This window comes from Mobula birostris, chromosome 1, assembly GCF_030028105.1.
Source record: "Mobula birostris isolate sMobBir1 chromosome 1, sMobBir1.hap1, whole genome shotgun sequence".
Lineage (NCBI taxonomy): Eukaryota > Metazoa > Chordata > Chondrichthyes > Myliobatiformes > Myliobatidae > Mobula > Mobula birostris.
In genome coordinates, this window is record NC_092370.1 from 208416361 (window position 1) to 208436821 (window position 20461).

General features: G+C 40.4%; 1 protein-coding gene across 6 annotated transcripts in view; it reads right to left on the bottom strand.

Moving 5' to 3' along the window:
- Positions 1 to 20461, bottom strand: part of traf3 (TNF receptor-associated factor 3) — an 80825-nt gene that overhangs the window by 30845 nt on the left and 29519 nt on the right. For 3 of the 6 annotated variants that reach the window (XM_072270214.1, XM_072270190.1, XM_072270172.1), the window contains 4 exons: positions 6070 to 6351; positions 4450 to 4501; positions 4261 to 4365; positions 3741 to 3905 (listed from right to left, as the gene is read on the bottom strand). In XM_072270214.1, coding sequence (XP_072126315.1) covers positions 3741 to 3905; positions 4261 to 4365; positions 4450 to 4501; positions 6070 to 6332 — 585 coding nt within the window. In that variant the 5' untranslated portion in view covers positions 6333 to 6351. Of the gene's footprint in view, positions 1 to 3740; positions 3906 to 4260; positions 4366 to 4449; positions 4502 to 6069; positions 6352 to 7086; positions 7511 to 9037; positions 9203 to 19852; positions 19934 to 20461 lie in introns of those variants that run through there. The other 3 variants (XM_072270199.1, XM_072270180.1, XM_072270208.1) reach the window with 3 other exon arrangements.

The following is a 20461-nucleotide window of genomic DNA, read 5'->3' on the forward strand; positions in this document are numbered from 1 at the left end:
GAAAAAAGTAACGAGGCCTGCATTTACTGTAAATTCCTTTCAAGTCCGCTTCATCCCTCACAGCAACTTCCTCCCACTCAGCATTCTCCTTTGGGCCAAACTTGGCAATGCATGAGGGTGCAGAGAAAAGCAAATGGTACAGCTCTCTTAAACCAAACAGCTACAAATATAAAACCTGGTAAGCCATCATTACTGAAAATATCATTAGGTCAGTCGGCAACATGACTAACATGTCTTTGACTGCTATTCATTGGCATTTTTCGATAATTCATTTACTGTTGCCATGGGTTGGGTTCGATCAGAACAACTTTCCTTCCAATTCCATTACAGCCTTAAACAATGAGTACACTCACAGAGAAGGTGCAAATGGCCACCCTTGAACCTAGGGCAGACTTTGACTAGACCGAGCATCAAGGGGGTCCCAGAAAAGTTGAAGTTTATGAGGACTTCTCTTTGGGATGAAGTCATATCCAGTATAAAGGAAATAGCTGTTGTTCGACAATCATGTCAGCAGCTGGTCCTGTGCTTGACCACATTCAGCTGTTTCACTGTAAGATCAGAAATGGGATGACCAGTGTTTAGTTTCATTCAGAACACCTCTCGTATCTAGGTACCACAAACACTACGCATCAGATATATCCCGATTTGGGACTTGCAGCATCTGTACCATATAGGTGGCAGACTATCAGATGAGGATATAAATCAGCTCCTAACCTGCAATGGCATTAGCTTTTTTAAACTTAGAGATGCAGCATGGCACCAGGCTCTTCTGGCCCAACAAACAGGTGCTACCCAGTTACACCCACGGGACCCACGGGCAAGTATGTCTTTGGAAAGCAGGAGGAAACGGAGGCTTCAGGCTGTGATCGGAGGGAGAAGGTGCAAACTCCCTGCTGAGAGTGGCAGAACTGAACAGGAGCCGCAGTCGTTGGCGCTGTGCACTACGCGCTACATAACTGAGCCACCCTCAGTCTTCCTTAACGTGCTATACAACACCATTGAGCAGAAACCAAACTGTTGCTACAACTGAAGGTTAAAACCAGCAGTGATAGATTCACCTCCCAGTTCCTGAAATGCTTCTCATCAGGCACACGAAACAAATCAGGAGGGTGGTGGAATGCACTCCTTCTGCTTGGATGAGTGAATCTCCAGAAAAGCTAGCCAGGCGCTCTGTCAACATCGTAACTGCAGTTGAAGCAGTTACAAAACGTACTCACCAATGCCACTCTTCAGCTCCACTGCCTGGAAGGCCAGGCACACGAAGGCATCAACAACTACAGATCCCCTTCCAAGTCATGCACATTACAGGTCTGGAATATATCTAAATTACCGTATGGCTACCTTGTCAAAATCCTGCAAATACAGAACTGTGGCAGTACCTGGATCAAAAGGGTTGCAGTGGTTCAAGGAAATTGCACACCAACTACTTAAAGGCAGAAAGAGAATGGCAATGAATTTCTGTCTACATGAGGAAATCTGCAGATGCTGGAAGTTCAAGCAACACACATTTTTCAAATCTCTTACTAGCTCTTCTTTCAGTTAGTCCTGACGAAGGGTCTCGGCCCGAACGTCGACTGTACCTCTTCCTAAAGATGCTGCCTGGCCTGCTGCATTCACCAGCAACTTTTATGTGTGTTGCTTGAATTTCAGTCTAGTTGGTTTTGCTGAAATCCCATCAACAAATAAACGCAGCCAGTGGTGTAGTGGCATCAGCACCAGACTTCGAGGCAAAATGGTCCTGGGCTTGAACCCCGCCAGCTCCTTGCAAGCTTTCCATCTGTGCTGGGCTGAGCGTCAAGCTAGCAACACGGCCTCATAAAAAAGACGAAATGCCAAGGAAACGGCAAAAAATGCCGCATGACATGCCACAAGGCACAAAGAAAGGAACAACATCAACAAAAAAATAAAAAGAGATAATATTTGATAACGTTCAACCAAACAATAGTTGGACGTGACTAAATTCATGCTATCTTGGTTAGCATTTCCTTCAGTAACAACTGGTTTTGAAGAACAAGAAAAATTATCTTAGATTTCCAGCATCTGTGTTAAAGTGAAAGTGATGCTGGAAGTCCTCAGTAAGTGGAAAGAAGAACGTTAACATTTCAGGTTGAAGATCCTATATCAGAATATTCTGATGGAAGTTACTTGATACAGAGACGATAACTCCATTTTGCTTGCCACTGATGCTACCTGGTCATTTGAGTGTGTCCAGCTGTCCAGCATTTTTGATTTTTAATTGCCGCTCTTGAAGAACAAAAGGCTGATGAATAATAGTGATAGCTAGAACCCAGATAAAGGGCAGACAGAACCAGACTGAAGAGGGGACAGGAAGAGAAAAGATGGACCAAGGTTGCAGAAACCCAAGAAGATGGGTGCAATACTGTGCAAAGGTCTTAGGCACGCTAGATTTTTAGACAGTAAGGCCTCCACACAGCCCTGAACTCAACATCTTCAGGGCTGTCTGGGATCACCTGGAAAGACAGAAGCAAGTGAGGCAGCCAAAGTCTGCAGAAGAACTGTGGCAAGTTCTCCAAGATGCTTCAAACAACCTACCAGCTGATTTTCTTATAAAACTGCACCATAGTGTACCAAGGAGAATTCATGAAGTTTTAACGGTAAAGGGTGGTCACGCCAAATCTTGATTTGATTTAGTTTTTTTACTGTTTACTGCTCTTTATAGTAAATTTTCTGATATTTAGAAACTTTTATTTTTGAGAGCATCCTTGTTTCACTTATCTTTTATTTACATATGCCTAAGACTTCTGCACAGTTCTATATGTGAGTGACGGACAGATAGAACCGGAGTAATGAGAAGTAGGATGTAAAGATGATCAAAGGGTGTGCAGGGGTTCCCAACCCAGGGTTCATGGACCCCTCTATTAATGATGGTAGAAAGATGGCTGGGAATCCCTGAAGGGAGAAAGACCTGGATGGATTGTAGGAGTGGGAAACTATACTCAGGGGGTGGGTTATGTGAAATTGCAAAATTCAGTATTTGTCTCAATTTGCTGTAGACCTCAAAAGCAGATTATGAAATGCTGTTCTTCTACTTTATGTTTGACATCACTTTGGGAGCGGAGAATGTCAAGGATAGAATGGGAAAGGGGGAGGAAATGATATGAAACTGCATGGTCAAGGTGTCCATTGAGGACATTGCACGGGCAGTCTGCAGGTGTTCTGCTTGATCCTACTGATGTTGGATAAACCACAATGCAAAAACTGAATGCCAAACAGGAGGTTGGTGTTGCTGCCTCGCCTTTAATGTTTCTTTAATCCTTGGATGGTTGTGAGGAAGGAGGTGAAGGGAAAGTACTGCACCTCCTTTGGTAGCTGGAGTGGTCACAGGGTAAGGAGAGGAGTGGGTGGGAAGTGATGAGTGTACTAGGGAAGTCAATGAGAACATGGTCCCTGTGGTAAACAGATAGGTCAGCTAGTGTGGAGGTGAGCTCAATATCAGATGTGAGGGAATGTGTGGGAAATGAAGAGAATGAATGAGAGTCCCCTTACTACCCACGTTGCAGAAAGACAGCAGACATCATTAATAAAAATTAAAGCAAGAAGCAAGGACACAAACTCATAGTGCCAACTACAGACCGATGTGTGACCATAGGATGAAAGCTATTGTCGGTTATATCAAATAACTCCAGCCTTTTTTACATTCTTCCAGATATTCTGAAAACTTGCATAAACTTAGTAATTGCATAAAGAAACACGGTTACGTTTATTGTGGAGCATTTTACCTTTAACTCTGCAATCGTTATTTTTTTCTTGCAGTATTTACAGGCTTGCTCCCGATATGTACAAGTTGAATTTAAATGGTCAGCTAAATCCTTCCTCTGAACCTTTTCTGTGCATCCCCTGCGAGCACATCGAACTTCCTGATAAGGACATTCATGTAAGTGAGCCTGCAGGAGAGAAAGCAATCAAACAACTGTTTGCATCCAGACTACTACCTTCAGACAATGTTCAAATGTCACATTTTCTTGATCATTTTACTTAAAATATTTTCTTAATTTTCACATAGTAATTTTTAAATGATCTCCCAGTCCTAATAGTAAGATTTCTATATACTTTCCAAAGACAAAACTATTGACATTGTGTAAAAAAAAAGGAAATTATTAAGAGTTCATTCCAATAAAAGTTTGCAACTTGCAAGTTAAAGCTTAGTCATGCTGTAGTCCACTAATTATCTAAATATGCACCGGAATAACCCAGGAGCTACTGATTGTGTTTCAGACAGGGTTCGGTTGTATCCATTACCTCAAGCTTTCCTAGAGGTAGCTGTTTCTTGCATCCATTTATTTCATTCCTACAATAGATTTGAAGTGCTAGAATTTCTTTTTTACAGCAGATGTCCTTAAAAACCTTTGAAAATAAAGAAATAGAACTTTAATGGTTCTTAAGATACGAAAATTGAAATTCAAAAACGACACGTCCCAAATTGCTTACCGCTTTCTCATATAAAGGCTCGTTATCAAGTGGGCACACAGAATTTGGATTCCTGGAAAAAATATTACATAATATTATATATCACAGTAAGCTACATCCCAATAGCAAAGTAAAAACAATTTGATTACATAGCTCAATATGTTTATAAATGTCTCTTCTGGTCTTAATGCAATACAAGTTGTAATACCACACACATCCATTCCTAGTTTCTAAAATGTATCCAATACACATAGTGAGAATAATTTTGCAGATATAATTCCAACACCATCAACTCCACGTTTCAGGATCCATCCACCCCTATGGAGTTCAGCTGGCACCATCTTGCATTTTGTTCATCACTGTTCAACCCAATTTATTTCACATTGGGGCTTCATTCAAATAAAATAACCACAAAATTAACAAATGAAAACACAGTTTAGAATCAAATTATATTGATGTAAGACTTATCAATCTGTATTGATCAATAAAGCAGAAAGAATCGATTTTTTCTCATAGCTACTACTGATTCCAATACATGCTAATTATCAGGTCGTTACCATATAAAGTTAAGATTTTGGTGTCAAAGCTTTTTAATCAACATTACCATTTTCTATTTACCATTACTGTACCAATTTTTTCAATTATGTATCAGAGGGATACATAAAACATGAAATGAGTTATTAAAAAGAAACATGACATCAAACGTGCTCAGAAATAGAAACTGGCCCTTCAGCCCGAAGCATCAATCCAAATTGACTGTGTTAATTCTACATCTCCCTATGCCCTTATTCAAGTGCCCATACAGATGCTGCTTAAAAGTTGTTACTGCTCCTGCCTCCACCATATACACAGCTCAGATTCCTTTAAACCTGCTCCCCTGCACCTTAAACTAATGCCTTCTAGTAATGGACACCCCCACCATGGTAAGCAGATTCTGCATACCTACATTCTCCATGGCTCTCATAACTTTATGTGCTTCTATCATGGCACCCCTCAGCCTCCTTTGCTCCAGGAAAAGTTAGACCCAACTTACCAATCTCTGATAACTCAAACCTTCCAATCCAGCAGCATAGCTGTGAATCATCTACACACCACCTCTCATTTATTCAGATCTTTCCTGTAGAATGGTGACTAGAAGTGTATACAATACTCTCAAGTGCAGACTAACCAGTGTTTTGTCTAACCAGAACATCACATCCCAGTTTCTGTACTCATTGTTTCAAATGATAAAGGTGAGTGTGCCATACCCCTTCCTCACCAACCCGTCAACCATTTTCAGGGAAGTAATAAACATGCATTTATCTCCCTGTACAACAATTCCCAGGGACCTGCCATTCACTGTGTACATCCTGGCGTGTACTAACTTCCCAAAGTGCCTCACATCGTGCAGGTCAATCCAATCTGCCATTCTCTTTCCCACTTTTGCTTGTTGATTTAGCTCCTGCTGCAACCTTAGCAACCAGTTTAGGCTATCCAAAACAACCTGGGGTGGCAGTAAATTTAAACAGAAGATGTGTGAACTAAGTCTCAGATCCAAACTTGTCAGATGAATCAAAATAGCTACTACATCAGCAGACACACACAGCAATGCGGTTCAGATTAGTTTAAAAACTATATATCACAATATCTCACTGAACTTACCCAAGAATTTTTTGTATACAGCTTCCACAGAATCTGTGGCCACACTCGGTCTGCTTCGGATTACAGAGTGGAAGACAGCAATGTCCACACTTGTACTTGTTTTCCACGATCAGTACAAATTTCTCCTTGAAGCCCCCATCCTCTGGTTCAATGCTTATAGATGATAGCCTACCATCTTGAACCTGGGTTACATTCGCCTGCTGTGCCAACGATTCCAGGGAAAGTGGGGGTGCCAATGACTCTATGTTTCTTGCTGTTGCCATGGCCTATGGCCGCCCAAAGCTGTAAAGAAACAGTTTTTAGTTTGTAACAATAATGGGCGGCCCTTTAATATAGTCTGTATACTAACATTACACTTCGGCCACAACCTGGGGTAGCCTTCAACTCAGAGTTAAATCCTTGACAATTCATATAAAAAAGAGTTGTCTTGGGAGATTGAATGGAGTCCGTTAAGGGAAGCAAATGACAACAAGAACACAAGAAAATAAGAGTAGCCAATCTAGCCCATAATGCATCAGCTATGCTCCCCATTTTAATATGCCTGTGGCTGACCACTCTGCCTCATCTCCCCTTCTGTGCCGTTCCACACTGTGAACAATTTCCTGGTCCATCAAAGGTGAGACCAGTTGTAAATTGGGGGACCACTTCGCCGCGCACTACTGCACCATCCTTCACAAGTGGGACTTCCCAGTGGCCAAACATTTTAATTCCAATCCCCATTCTGCTTCTGAATGTCAGTCCATGGCCTCCTCTTGCGCCAAAATGAAGCCACCTTCAGGGTAGAGGAGCAACACCTTGCATCCCATCTGGGTACCCTCCAACCTGATGGCATGAATATTGATTTCTCCTTCCGGTAAACAAATTTCTGCCCCACTTCCTTTATTCCCCACTCTGACCTTTTACTTCTTATCACCTGCCTATTACTTACCCCAGAATCCCCTCCTCCTTTCCCTTATGGTCCATTCTCCTCTCTTATCAAGACTCCTTCTTCTCCAGCCCTTGACCTTTCCCACTCACCTGATTCACTTATCAAGATTCCAGCTTGCCTCCTTCGCCTCCACCAACCTTATTATTCTGGTATTTTCTCCCTTCTTTCTCAGTCCTGAAGAAGGGTCTTGGCCAAAGACGCTGACTATCTATTCATTTCCATAGATGCTACCTGACCTGTTGAGTTCCTCCAGCATTTTGTATGTGTTGCAAACCTCCTCTTTAAATACTTCCATAATTCAGTCTCCCTAACTTTCCAGGGTAGGGAATTCTAGAGATTCAGTAGCCTCGGAAAAATATTCCTCTGCACCACAATTTTAAGTGGTTGCCCTTTTAACTCGTAACTATGTTCCTTTGTTCAAGGCTCTTCCACTGGTGGAAACATCACGACATGACCACTTAGGGTCTTACATATTTCACCAAGATTGCTTCCTGTCCTTCTAAACTTCAAAGAATATGGATCTTTTCCTCTCATTCCAGGAAGCAGTCAACTGAACTCCTATTGTTAATATACCATTCCTAAGTAAGGCAACCAAAACCTTCATAAGCAACTTGTACAAGCATAAAAACACAAATCGTGTCCTCTATTTCAAAACTCTAACCCCCAGCAAAAAAGGCCACTATGCCCCTTGCAAAAGGGCTTACAGTACCATCATGCTAATTTATTGTAAAGCCCTCACAAATCCACCCATTTTCAACCTCTCTTTATTTATTCTGTTCTTAGTTCTTTCAACTGAAGTTCCTGACCTCACACTTCCCTGTCTCAATCCCCATTTGTCAAGTTTTCACCCATTCACTCAAGCTACCTATATCCTGTTGCAGAGTCCATACATCACATCCTCAGTGCAACATACCCTCCCACCAATTTTCATATCAGCAGCAAACACAGATGCCTTACATGCTGCCCCCTCTCCCAAGTCATTAATATAGATAGTAAATTGTTGCGTGCCAAGATCAGATCTTTAGAACACTCCACCAATTAATCAATCAGGCCTGAAATATTTCCCTTTTGTTTGAAATTAAAGGCAGCGCCGAGTTGATCATTTCAATCACAACTGCAGCTGGCATTTCCTTGTGTTTAGCCATAAAGTAAAATACAACAGTAGAAATGGGATACAACACTCAGATCTGAACTGTACATTAACTAAAACCAGAAAATAGTACAAGAAAATGAAGTATGCAATAATTAAATACTCAGTACTCCCCAAGCTTAAATTTCCCTATTTAAAGTGTTAGGGTAGCTGACTCAAAGATGGAGAAATTTAGGTATTTTTCAAATTGCAGTTTGTCAGTCAAATTACAAGCAGAAAATACGTCTCTTCAAAATGGAACAGTGAAGATCAGCAAGGGACTTCAATGATGCTGATTTCATGCCCACGTTATCACTGCAAACAAGATTCCAAGTCTACTTTTTTTTCAGAAAAAAGTCCCTCTCAAACGCAAAAACATTCAAGCTATTGTAAAGCTCTGGGTGTTGTAGCGTAGATAGCAATGGCATCTGTTTAACACTGCCTGACAGCTAGAAACTACTTAAAAAATTTGATTTCCACTGCATTCAGATAATCAGTCCTAGAAGTAAAGAAACGGCCTGTGTCTCATTTCATCACTCAACTCACACTTGTATAATGAAATGTTCAATATACACACGTCTTTTCAGCTTTCACATGATGTAACATCCAAGCATCTTTCAAGGACTTCATACAAATGAACATCATCGAACAGAATTGTTCAGAGAACTCAAATATGCCACTTGTTGGTGCCTATACATCTCTTCGAGCCAGGTACTTTATTCCTGTGCTCTTTGATCTAAGTGAGAATGTCTGAGCCAAAATTTGAATCACATCCAGACCCACTAAACAGTCTGTCTCACTGGCTTGATGCCTTCTGGGTTTTCACAAAGTTAAATTCCAGGACTCAGTAAGGGATGCAAGAGGAAAGTCCCACATCCCAAAATAAACACACAGCTGCAGAACAAATTTACCTTCTTTTCCTATCATACATCTTCTAACTTTCTTTCCAAAGTACTATTCGTATAGATCAAAATACACATCAATTATGTACTTGTTTCAGAGTTACATAAAGGAAACCAGAGGCACACACGTTAACAGCAACCTTCCGACTTCTGGATTCCTGGACATGCTGGCATTAATTAACTTTATTAATATCCCTTGCTCTTGATATTTTGTTGTCCGATAATCGGGAATGATTGGCCATGGTTTCATGCTCTGCACAAATAGTTCCAAGTAACGGTACAAATCTCTTGGGCATACTTGTTTTCATTTTCTCAGTTTAGTCATAGTTCTGAGTTGTTTTACATCATTTCTCCTTACTGGTTCCGTTCAGGAGATGGGAAATTCAAATCTCTTATTAAGAGGAACTTCATGCATGCTGACAAGTAATGTTCTGTCTTGTTTAAATGCTTGGTCATGGATTCCATTCCCCTTCTCTCATATTCCGCTCATGTTTGCGAGGATACAGTCTTATTACCTTTCTCGAAATGATATGTAGATAACACCACTTTGCAAGAGGACTTCATGTACGGGAAAATCAGCATCTTTGGACATCCCCAAAGATTAATCTGTTTAGTGCAACATCATTCTGATTCTGGGATGTGGAAATCAGTAAAATTCCAGGACTGATCATTTACCATCATTGAGTTACTAATCGTATCGAGGTAATGTCAGATTAGGGATATGTCAGAAATGATCTTAAGAAAAATGCTTAGGATTTCGACGTTGATCATTGTCCTGCGAACACAATCTGCAGAGTGTTAATGAGGAGAGACTTTGCCTCAAATTTGATACAGTACTTTGCCAATTTCTTTTCTATAGCTCCTGTATGAGCAACAGTCACATGATTTAATAGATGAAATTGGCCAGACATGAGTCACATAGTCCCTCCAGAAGAGAACAAGAGAAATGATCGACAGCAAAACAAACAGAAGTGATCAAAGATTACCCTTTCTTAGTTCATAAAAAAAAAGTGTGTGGACTGCAGTCGTATTTAAGCTCTGGGAAATAAAGAACTCAGACTGAGTGAATCTAGGGGTAAAATGGTGCAAACACAAGGAACAGGAAGAGAGGGGAAATCCCCACAGGCTTCTCTCACTGCACTTGCACAAGTAGTTCATAAATTTCTGTTCTGGGAGAAACTGAGACTTAATTTTGGTAACCTTTCCAGTAAATATGCAATTCATGCAGTAACTACAGAACTAACCAATGCCGAAGTGGATCATACAAGGGACAGCAGGTGCTGGAACCTGGAGTAAAGTCACACTGCTGGAAGTCATCAGCAGGTCAAGTAACATCAGTGGAGGTGAAGGGCTGGTCGACATTTCGGTTTTGAATCAGTAGAAGAAAGGTTTATTTAGAAGTGAGATGGAGGGTTAAAGCAGAGGCTACTATATGGTAGATGGAAACAAACTGGAGAGGGCTGGTGGGTGAAGGAAGAAGGGAAGATAGAGCCAGGTGGAGGGTGGAGGGGAGGAGGAAGTGTCATACTGAGGTTGAAAGCTGATGAGCAGAAAAAGCCAAGGAAAAAATGAAATAGGGAAATAGAGCTAGGTGAGGGAAGAGGTATTCAGGTGAACCAAGAGAAGAAAGAAAAACCCCAGGTGGATAGGTACGAAGGTAATGGTCAGATGGAACCATCTGGGGGAGGGTGGTCTAAGTAATGGGTTGGGTGGGGGGACAAGGAAGTGATGGAAAAGATTAACAGAAAGAGAGAGAAGCAGGGTGGAGCGCAGGAGGTATGGATTACCTAAAAATCAGAAAATTGGTTGTTCTTACCCTTGAGTTGTCTGCTGCCCAAGCAGAGGTGGCGTTGTTCAAAATTGGATTTAGACACATCGTGGCAGTAAAGACTGCCAAGGACAGACAGATTGGTGTGTGAATGGTTGTGGAGTTGAAGTGACCTGCAGTTGTTAGCTCAAGAGGTGGCATTGTCTAGTTGAAATGCTGAATCTAAGCCCCCTATCTCCTCAAAGGCAGCAAAACTGACCCTGCAGAGTATAACTACAATCCCAGTTATTTGAGGAATTCAGTATGTGATGACTATTACTCTTACATTACTTTATCAATGATCGGATTGCTGCATAAGAGTGTTTACATGACAGCAAATTGACAATTACAATGTAGAAGCTGTTGAATGCAGAGCAACACAGAAGTTGTTGGAGCACAATTACACAGTCATCTTCTCCACAGTGTGGGTACTGTGTGCCCCAGCAGTCTATCACCAATAGCAAGAAATGATGGAAGCAGTTATCAACAGTACCACAAGCAACAATTACCTACTAAACGTGTGCCAGGGCTGCACCAGCACCACTGAACTACAGGCCTCATGAGAATCTTGCTCCAAACATGGACCAGAGAACTGAATTCCAGAAGCAAGCAGCAGTGACGAGACTTGACATTAAGGGAGCAATTGACAGATGGTGCCCTGATAAAACTGAGGTCAATAGGCCCAAAGAGAAAAGCCCTCCAATGGGTGCAGCCATAACTCCAACTGGCAAAGCCAACTCAGCACGGTATCACTAAATAAATAAATAAATCAATCAATCAATCAATCAATCATGATCACTTAATAGCCATCTCAGTCCAGGAATCATAGCGAGAGATCATCAGGCCAATGTCTAGGCCAAACTACCTGTGTAGGGTCAGAAGTGTGGGTGTGGGAGGGGCAGGGAGGGAGGAATTCACTGCTGTTGCATAACATTCACCTCTATTTACAAACACACTGCAAACGAGGCCATGCAAATCATTTTCATTGTAACATTTAAGACAATTACAAATTATTTGTAATTTCTAACTTGAAGTAGTGAAATTGCTTCATTTTCACTCCTGGCCATTTCTAGCATCTCCAAGCCTAAATGCTTGAAACCACAGTTGAGTAAAAAAGTCCTGAATTGTCTTACTGCTTATTTCTCGCCAACTATCAGCAACAAGAATCACTACTTTTTGAACAAAAATATACACAACTGATGCTATATAAAAAACATTCACTCAAAACATGACGTAGTGTCTAACAGCTACACAAGTGCACTCGACGCGCGCTAGTTAGAAACTGTTCGGCAACAGTCTACTGTGCCAATTAAACAAAGTTAGCCCCAGTTATTTTCTCGTTTAGTTTCTGTTCAAGGGTTGTCCCAGATAACTGGCCACTCTGACTAACCGATTGTCCAAATAACTGGAATCCACTGTGTTTCCCCATTCTGAGATAGCATCATGTGACCTTCAACTTTCAACTACTCTACCCTCCACAAAGCATCACTGGACAGTTGACAGGTCCATCCATCAGCAGGTCACTTCCCAAACCCTCTCTGGATGTGAGCAGATGTCATGGTTGATGTATGGCTGGTAGATAAAAATATTATTTCCAATCTGCAATTGTCAATATTCTCCGTGACCTTGCTAAAAGCAATGTCCAGAATGTCAGTTTCTGAAACTTCATCTAATTTGGCAGGATCAGCAACTACAGGATCATGGTAAGGATCTTAATGGAAATTGATTTTACGTGGGAAGTGACACTAATCCAGTGATGTTTTCAGGACAACCCAGAATGTCAGACAAGGGCAGGGTTGCCATTTCTCTGCTTCTAGCATTCAGTAAAGAAAGAGATCCAAACAACAGAGGGAATGGACGGTCAAATTTAGCCAAGTGCCTTCATCTCCCTTTTTATTTATAAAGAGATTGCAATTTAGAAGTGGAATTTTGAACCCTTATTTTTAAATCTATGTTATAGCTGCCTTTTTTTTTATATAGACTACAGCATAGAAATGAGATTTTCCAAAATCTGCTGCCACAAACAAGTCATGCTCAGCTGGAACTCGTGATGAGATACTGACAGACATTATGGCCTTCTCTCTTACCCCCTGGAACCAACTTATACTTCCACTTTCTAACTGCTGGAATATTTGTATAATAAAACTTCACCAAAACAATTTCTAGATGAAAGAAAAAGAAACTAATCCATTAGCTGCACTGGATAAATATTATAAATATTGCAGACAGGCTGGCTCCTGTTCTATATAAAATGCATTTGCCTACTACAGTACTAATGCACATCAGACTTGGGGGAATCCCAACTGGGAACTGGATCAAGTTCTACTTGCTATTCTGGAACAAATCCAGGTACTTTCACTATTAGAACTTCAGCTTCAAACATTTATGTCAGTAAGTTATTACATTCCACTGAGGTATTCAAGGAACAAATTATCAATTCCTATGCACATTATTTACATAGGAACATTTTAATACAGTCTTAATAAATGTTAACATTACTTATATTAATTACCTGCTTATTATTTGATAGACCACATACAGAAGGGAACAAGAACAGTAGTAGGTCCCCTCTTCCATCAAGTTTGCCAAACCATTTGACATGATCAAGATTGATCTGTGTTGGCTTCAACTCCCCTTTTGTCCTAGTTTCTCATTACCATCAATTCCCTCATCTTTCAAAGCTTTATCTACCTCCAGCCTAAGATGTGGATGAATGCTCCAGTCCCAGGTGAACCAAAGCAGATGGGCCCACATTATAGTATATGGAAGGGGACCTCTGCTTCATTTGAAAGGGATGACAAGATTATGAATTGCCTGGTTCTGAATGAGTAGTGACTGAGGAAGACTGAATTTAAGCAAATATACAGTTTCCTCTACCCTCTATCTTTTTAAGACGTGTTTCTGTTCTCCATTTCCAAGACAGCCTTATGCGTGCTTCCTTTCCCGAGGGAAGCAGAGCTTTTAGCATCACAACCCTCTTCAAATTTCTTCACAATCCATTATTGCCAGCTTTTAAAACTGCCCGTTCTTGGACTCTACTTTTGAACATCTAATTTCTTCCTAATCCTATTCAGGTTTGCTTGTGAAATTTAAAATATTTTGCTACATTACGGTTGTCATGAATCTGATCATTTGCTAAATTTCTTGCAACCAAGCTGATGTGTACCTTCCAATCATCTGTGGCCCTCACAAAAATGAACATATCTAAAACTGCATAACCCCACCCACCTGTGGCATATTGCGATCATCCCATTCAATCCTTTTGATCTCAGCAAATATACGATCCTGCGATGTGAGGCTTTTTTACTCTCCATATTTCAGCATAAAAAGTTACACACAGAAGTTTTGAAAGCAAAGTTAAAAATATATGGAATGAAATTGTATTATTATTCAGATGCATTGATCGGTCATTCATCACCTCTGTGGTGGTGAGTTTTATTGTGAAGTCATTTGCATCTTTACAGAGTAAAGCATTATCTTACTGACTACCTATTGGTGAATAGTGCATGTTAATAGAATAGGTTTAGCTTATATTCAGACAGAGCATTGATTCAGTACAATGACGACACTGATATGTGAGCCATTATATTGAATGCAGTTTGGGGACACAACCCTTCTACAAGTGGTTTTATTATGGTAAAAGAAAAAAGAGAATTGATTGTAAATCTAAGTTCATTCCTGTAACATTACACTGGCACTTTTGGGGTTTCCCTTCCCCACATAAACTGAAAGAATAGTCATGTTAGGGGTAGTGGAGGGTGAAGGGGTTATTTCTGGATACATTTTGAGCAGGATTGAAAGTTAATTATTTGCCAAATGAGCTCATTTATATCCAATTCTTATTTCTGTGGTTGAATTGGAGTTTCATTCCTTTCTTACTACTACTACTGTTTGTCTTGGACACTTCTACAATTATTAAACTGACCGATTATTTTGAAATTTAACGCCTCAAATTTTTCATATACATTGTAATAGTCATCCGTTTGGATGGTGTAGAATTTTATGTCGTGACACTTTGCTTTTAATCCAAACAACCATTTAAGATCATGTGTACTTCCTTGATTTTTCAATAAGATTGGTTAATAGCGATCAGGAATCCAATCTAATTCACCAAGCGCCTGGTATCCCCTCTGATTTTCTCACTCCAGGAAACTTTCTTTGGAGGACAGGTCTGGCAGGTGTGCAAGTGGCAGTTAATAGGGGGTTGGAGAATAAGGTCCAAGTACTGGTCACCTGTGAGAGCCGAAAGCGATCAGCACTATTCATAGCAGCATTAAGGAGATTGGACATCAAGGTGGAGTCCTGATAGTTCACAAAAAAACAACAAACTGGAAACATTGCAGTCAAGACAGCAGATGAAGGCAGCAATGTTGAGAATAAGCCTATCCAAATAATGACATTATCACTAGCTGCACACACAGAAAAGGATGCTGAAGGAAAGTGGAGTGGTTCAGTGTGTCAGATGTTGGATGAAAACCAGAGAGGAATGAAACTGTGATTACTGTCACAGAAATACAATCACTTGCTTTTGGCACTGGAGACCAGATTTGGAGAAGACCACCACAGGTTTCCATTCCCTTCGAACATATTAGCAAACAAGATTTTTTGAGCTTTTGTTTTACATATTTCATATGAAAACCGTTAAGGCCACAAGACATAGGAGCAGAACTTGGCCATTCGGGCCACTGAGTCTGCTCCACCATTCCATCATGACTGATTTATTATCCCTCTAAACCCCTTTCTCCCACCTTCTCTCTGTAATCTTTGACACCTTTACTAATCAAAAACCCGGCAACCTCCACTTTAAATATTCCCAGTGACTGTGGCAATGAATTTGACACCTTCACCACCCTCTGGCGAAAGAAATTCTTCCTCATCTGTTCTAAAGGGACAATCCTCTATTCTGACGTTGTGCCATCTGGATTGGGAGGCAATATGCTCAGAAGTTCTGATAGTGTACCGGAGTTCTCTCCCCCCCACCCCTCAAAGAAAATGGAGATCAAATGCATTGTACTTTGGTGGAATTAGGTTCGTAATATTGATTTTGAAAGGAAATGGGAACAAAATCCAAGATGGAAATTATTTACAATATCACAAAACATAGCGGTCAGCAAATGAAGTGGATGTTGTCCAGTTTTATGAGAATGTGGTCTGGTTAGCAGGTGTCTCAAACTAAGTTGAGTTCCTGCACTCCCAAAGGCAGAATAGAGAAACGTCAGCCCTGATAACAGTTTGAGGGAAATGGAAGGGTGCAGTACAAAAGAGACATAGGTGGCACAAATCCCTTTGCAAATGCTATTCATAAGCTTGGTGAAACAAACAGGGGAGTGGGCTTTATGGAAACCTTGAAAATGAAGAACAGAAGCTGGAGGTTTCCTTGACTCCCATTCTTCCCCTGGTATTATTGCTAGATCAGAGTAGGTAAAGCCAACGTCCTACTTTCATTCCAGAACCAAACCGAGGCAGAAAAGGTGTAGCTAACACTGCTAAATGGGCTGGAACGTGTCCATCCATCTCTGACCAGCGGTCTACTTTCGCTTCGCCGGTCGGCTTAGCTGTGCTTTTTGTGCCTGTGTATTAAAACATGGAAGTCAGAGGGGCTGCTGTGTGAATGCTACTGCAGACGACCTTCCACTCAGACTCTTTCCACTTGTCACCGGCCGGGGTCGCCAATCCAAACAGAATAGTGGCTTCAATTTCTCAGACCGTTGCTGTATTAATTGAACATGTATTTTAATTAATAAGTATACTTTCAGCCTTCAGGAACTTTCAACACATCTAACAGCAGTGAGCTGCAAAAATTTCATAGGGCATTTTGCGGAGGGAGTTTCAGAATCTGCTGCCTAAGGTGTTGCTGCTATATGTCGTATGCATCCTGCTCCATCTGTCTCTAATAAAGAGGGCCAGCCAAGATGGTGTTGGATATCAAGTTTATAATGACCAATTAACCTACCAACTGGTACATCTTTGGACTGTGGAAGGAAACCGGAAGACCTGGAGAAAACACACACAGTCACAGGGAGAACGTACAAACTCCTTAAAGACAGCAGAGGAATCACCCGGCATCTTCAGATTACTTCAGTTTCACTCTATGATATGCAGTTCATGGCCAGCACTGTGCCACATCTTCAATTCAATGAGTCTAAAATACTTCTCACATAATTGCGCATGCTGCATATGAACGTGCTTCAACATGGTTCAATACAAGATTACAAGAAGAAAAATGTAGATGACCACCTGGCTCTTTAAGCCTGCTCACCCATTGAATACAATCATGATTGCCCTGCCTGAGGCCTAACCTCTTCCTCTGTTCTACCTCCACATAGCCCTCAATCTCCCACAATCTTTCAAAGACATATCTGTCTCCAAGTTAAATAACTCTGATGATCTGGCTTCTTCAGCTCTGTAGGGTAGAGAATTTTGCCAACTATCCTTTGAGAAATTTCTACACACCTCAGTTTTATACGACTGCCCCCTTACCTTGAAACCATGGCCTCTTATTCAAAACTCTTTCACTATCAGAATCAGAATCCTTTATTATCGCCAAGTATGTGGTCACATACAGGGAATTTGATGTTGATAAAAATATTGGCATCTCCCTTTGTCATGCCCCTTCATACATTTCTTCTACAAATAAAGGTGTTGGACACTAATGTTACTGGGGTTTGGTGCACTTGTCCCTTGCAAAAAAAACTATCTTGTAGGAAAGAGGAGATCGGCTGTGTGGGAGAAGACAGAGAGTGGTAGTGGATGATTGCTTATCAGACTGGAGGCCTGTGAGTAGTGGTGTGCCTCAAGGATCTGTGCTGGGGCCATTGTTGTTTGTTGTCGATATCAATTATCTAGAATTCTAGATAATAATGTGGGAAATTGAATCAGCAAGTTTGCTGATGACACTAAGATTGGAGGCATTCTGGACAGCGAGGAAGGCTTTCAAAGCTTGCAAAGGGATCTGGACCAATTGGAAAAATGGGCCAGAAAATGGCAGATGGAATTTAATGCAGACAAGCGTGAGGTGTTGCATTTTGGAAGGACAAATCTAGGTAGGACATACACAGTAAATGGTAGGGCACTGAGAAGTGCGGAGGAACAAAGCAATCTGGGAGTTCAGATACATAATTCCCTGAAAGTGGCATCACAGGTAGACAGGGTTGTAAAGAAAGCTTTTGGCATCCTGGCATCCATAAATCAAAGTATTGAGTATAGGAGTTGGGATGTTATGGGGAGGTTGTATAAGACATTGGTGGGGCCAAATTTGGAGTATTGTGTACAGCTCTGGTCACCTAACTATAGGAAGGATATCAGTAAGATTGAAAGAGTGCAGAGAAGATTTACTAGGATGTTGCCGGGTCTTCAGGAGTTGAGTTACAGGGAAAGATTGAACAGGTTAGGACTTTATTCCTTGGAGCGGAGGAGAATGAGGAGAGATTTAATAGAGGTTTACAAAATTATGAGGAGCATAGACAGAGTAAATGTGAATAAGCTCTTTCCACTTAGATTAGGAGAGATAAACACGAGAGGACATGGCTTTAGGGTGAAAGGGGAAAGGTTTAGGGGCAACATTGGGGGAACTTCTTCACTCAGAGAGTGGTGGGAGTGTGGAACAAGCTGCCATCTAACATGGTAAATGTGGGCTTACTCTTAAGTTTTAAAAATAAATTAGATAGGTACATGGATGGGAGAGGTCTGGAGGGTTATGGACTGGATACAGGTCAATGGGACTAGTGGAATAATGTTTTGTGACAGACTAGAAGGGCCAAATGGCCTGTTTCCTGTGCTGTAGTGTTCTGTGGTTCTATGGGTCTATGCCAAGATGATGACTGAGGGTACATACTTCCACTCCTCAATCCCAAGTAATGCACCTTATGATTAAGCACAAGGAAATATTGGGCATTTCTATTTTAATTTCATAATTGTCGCTGTATTTTCACAATAGATAAAATTCAGCATTACATTGGCTGATGTTCAGAGCCCACCTACAGTAATTTGCATTGTACTCAGTGCACTAAGGCCTCTAGATCAACAATCATTAGTGAAAATGCTGCAAAAATATAAGATACATTTGACTAGCACACAAATGCCTTGTAATTGAAAAATAAAAAGCAGAGAACATGCAAAGCCACTATTCGTTTGATCCGATAATGTAGAAAAAAAATCAGCTTACAGTTGATCTCAAAAGACAAAAATTACTTCTGCTAAGTTTAATGTTAATTTGGAATGAAGTGACATTAAATCACGTCTTGGTAAAATCCACGGCAGTTTCCAAAACATCACACGTTCAAAACGGATTTTACTTTGTTTTTGCACTGCAGTCAGGATAGAAACTTTTTAAAATCAAAGTCAGTAGCCCCCACCCCCCACCAAAAGAAGGAAACTCTACGCGAAATGTACTGAGCATTGGAGAGAAGTCAAAACTATTTTACATCCAAGCTTAACATGAAGTGGAGATACACCCTACTCTTTGAATTCTAAGCACTTTTATCAATCTCACAGAAAGATACCTAAAACTAACCAAGAGATTACTTCTATGTTTCATCTGGTATTACTTTAATACAGGCATCACCCCTTTTATTTGCCAGGATTAGATTAATACTGTACAGACAGAGATTTTTAAATACTAAAGCTACTATTTCCCCCTTGAAATATATTTTTGTCAGTTACTACCAAGTTTCACAGAATCAACTTTAATCTGTGAAAGAAAACAACTTAGATTTACATTTGTGGATTGCCATGGAGTTTTAGCAGATGTGTCATTAAAAATACTTCCTTCTCTCAACAATACCGTATGTTCACTTTGAGATTTGTACTAATTTCTTGATTAAGGAAAAAAAACTGATTGCAAAGAATTCTACTGAATATGTTAATGCTATATACAAATATGTGAATGCAATATAAAGTGTAGAATTATATATCAAAAAATTAAGCAACTATATGTACCTGATCCAGTAATTTTCATACAATCAAACAGTTAATTGTCAAGCTGAATTTTCTTTTAAGCAAGAAAATCTTGACCTCACCTGAAAGCATTGCCATGAAGATGCAGTGTTTCCTCTTGAAACAAATGAAATAAAGCAATAAACAGAACTAAAGAGAAATGCATTTCTTTTAGGGAGTTTCCAAGGCAGGATCAGTTCCTGGTAGAGCTGGGGACGGCCTGTGTTAAAACTCCCAGAAAAAAATCTATATGGGGAAAGTTCCCAGTGCAATACATGTTGTCTTCCGCAATTTGAACTTTTATTCTAAAAAGAATTGGTTAAACATTAAAGTTCAAAGTTCAAATTTCAAAGTAAATTTTAATATCAAAATCATCATACACAATGCTGAGATTCATTTTCCTATGGGTATACTCAGAAAATCTATAGAATGGTAATTATAACAGGATCAATGAAAGATCAACCAGAGTATAGAAAATCACAAACTGTGCAAATGTAAATATAAGTAAATGGCAATAAATAACAGGAACATGGGATAATGAGATACAGTCCTTAAAGTGAGATCATTGACAAGTGAGTGTAGTTATCCCCTTTTACTCAAGGGCCTAATGGTTGGGGGGTAGTAACTGTTCTTGAATCTTGTGGTGCAAGTCCTGAGTCTCTTGTACCTTCGACCTGATTTTAGCAGCGAGA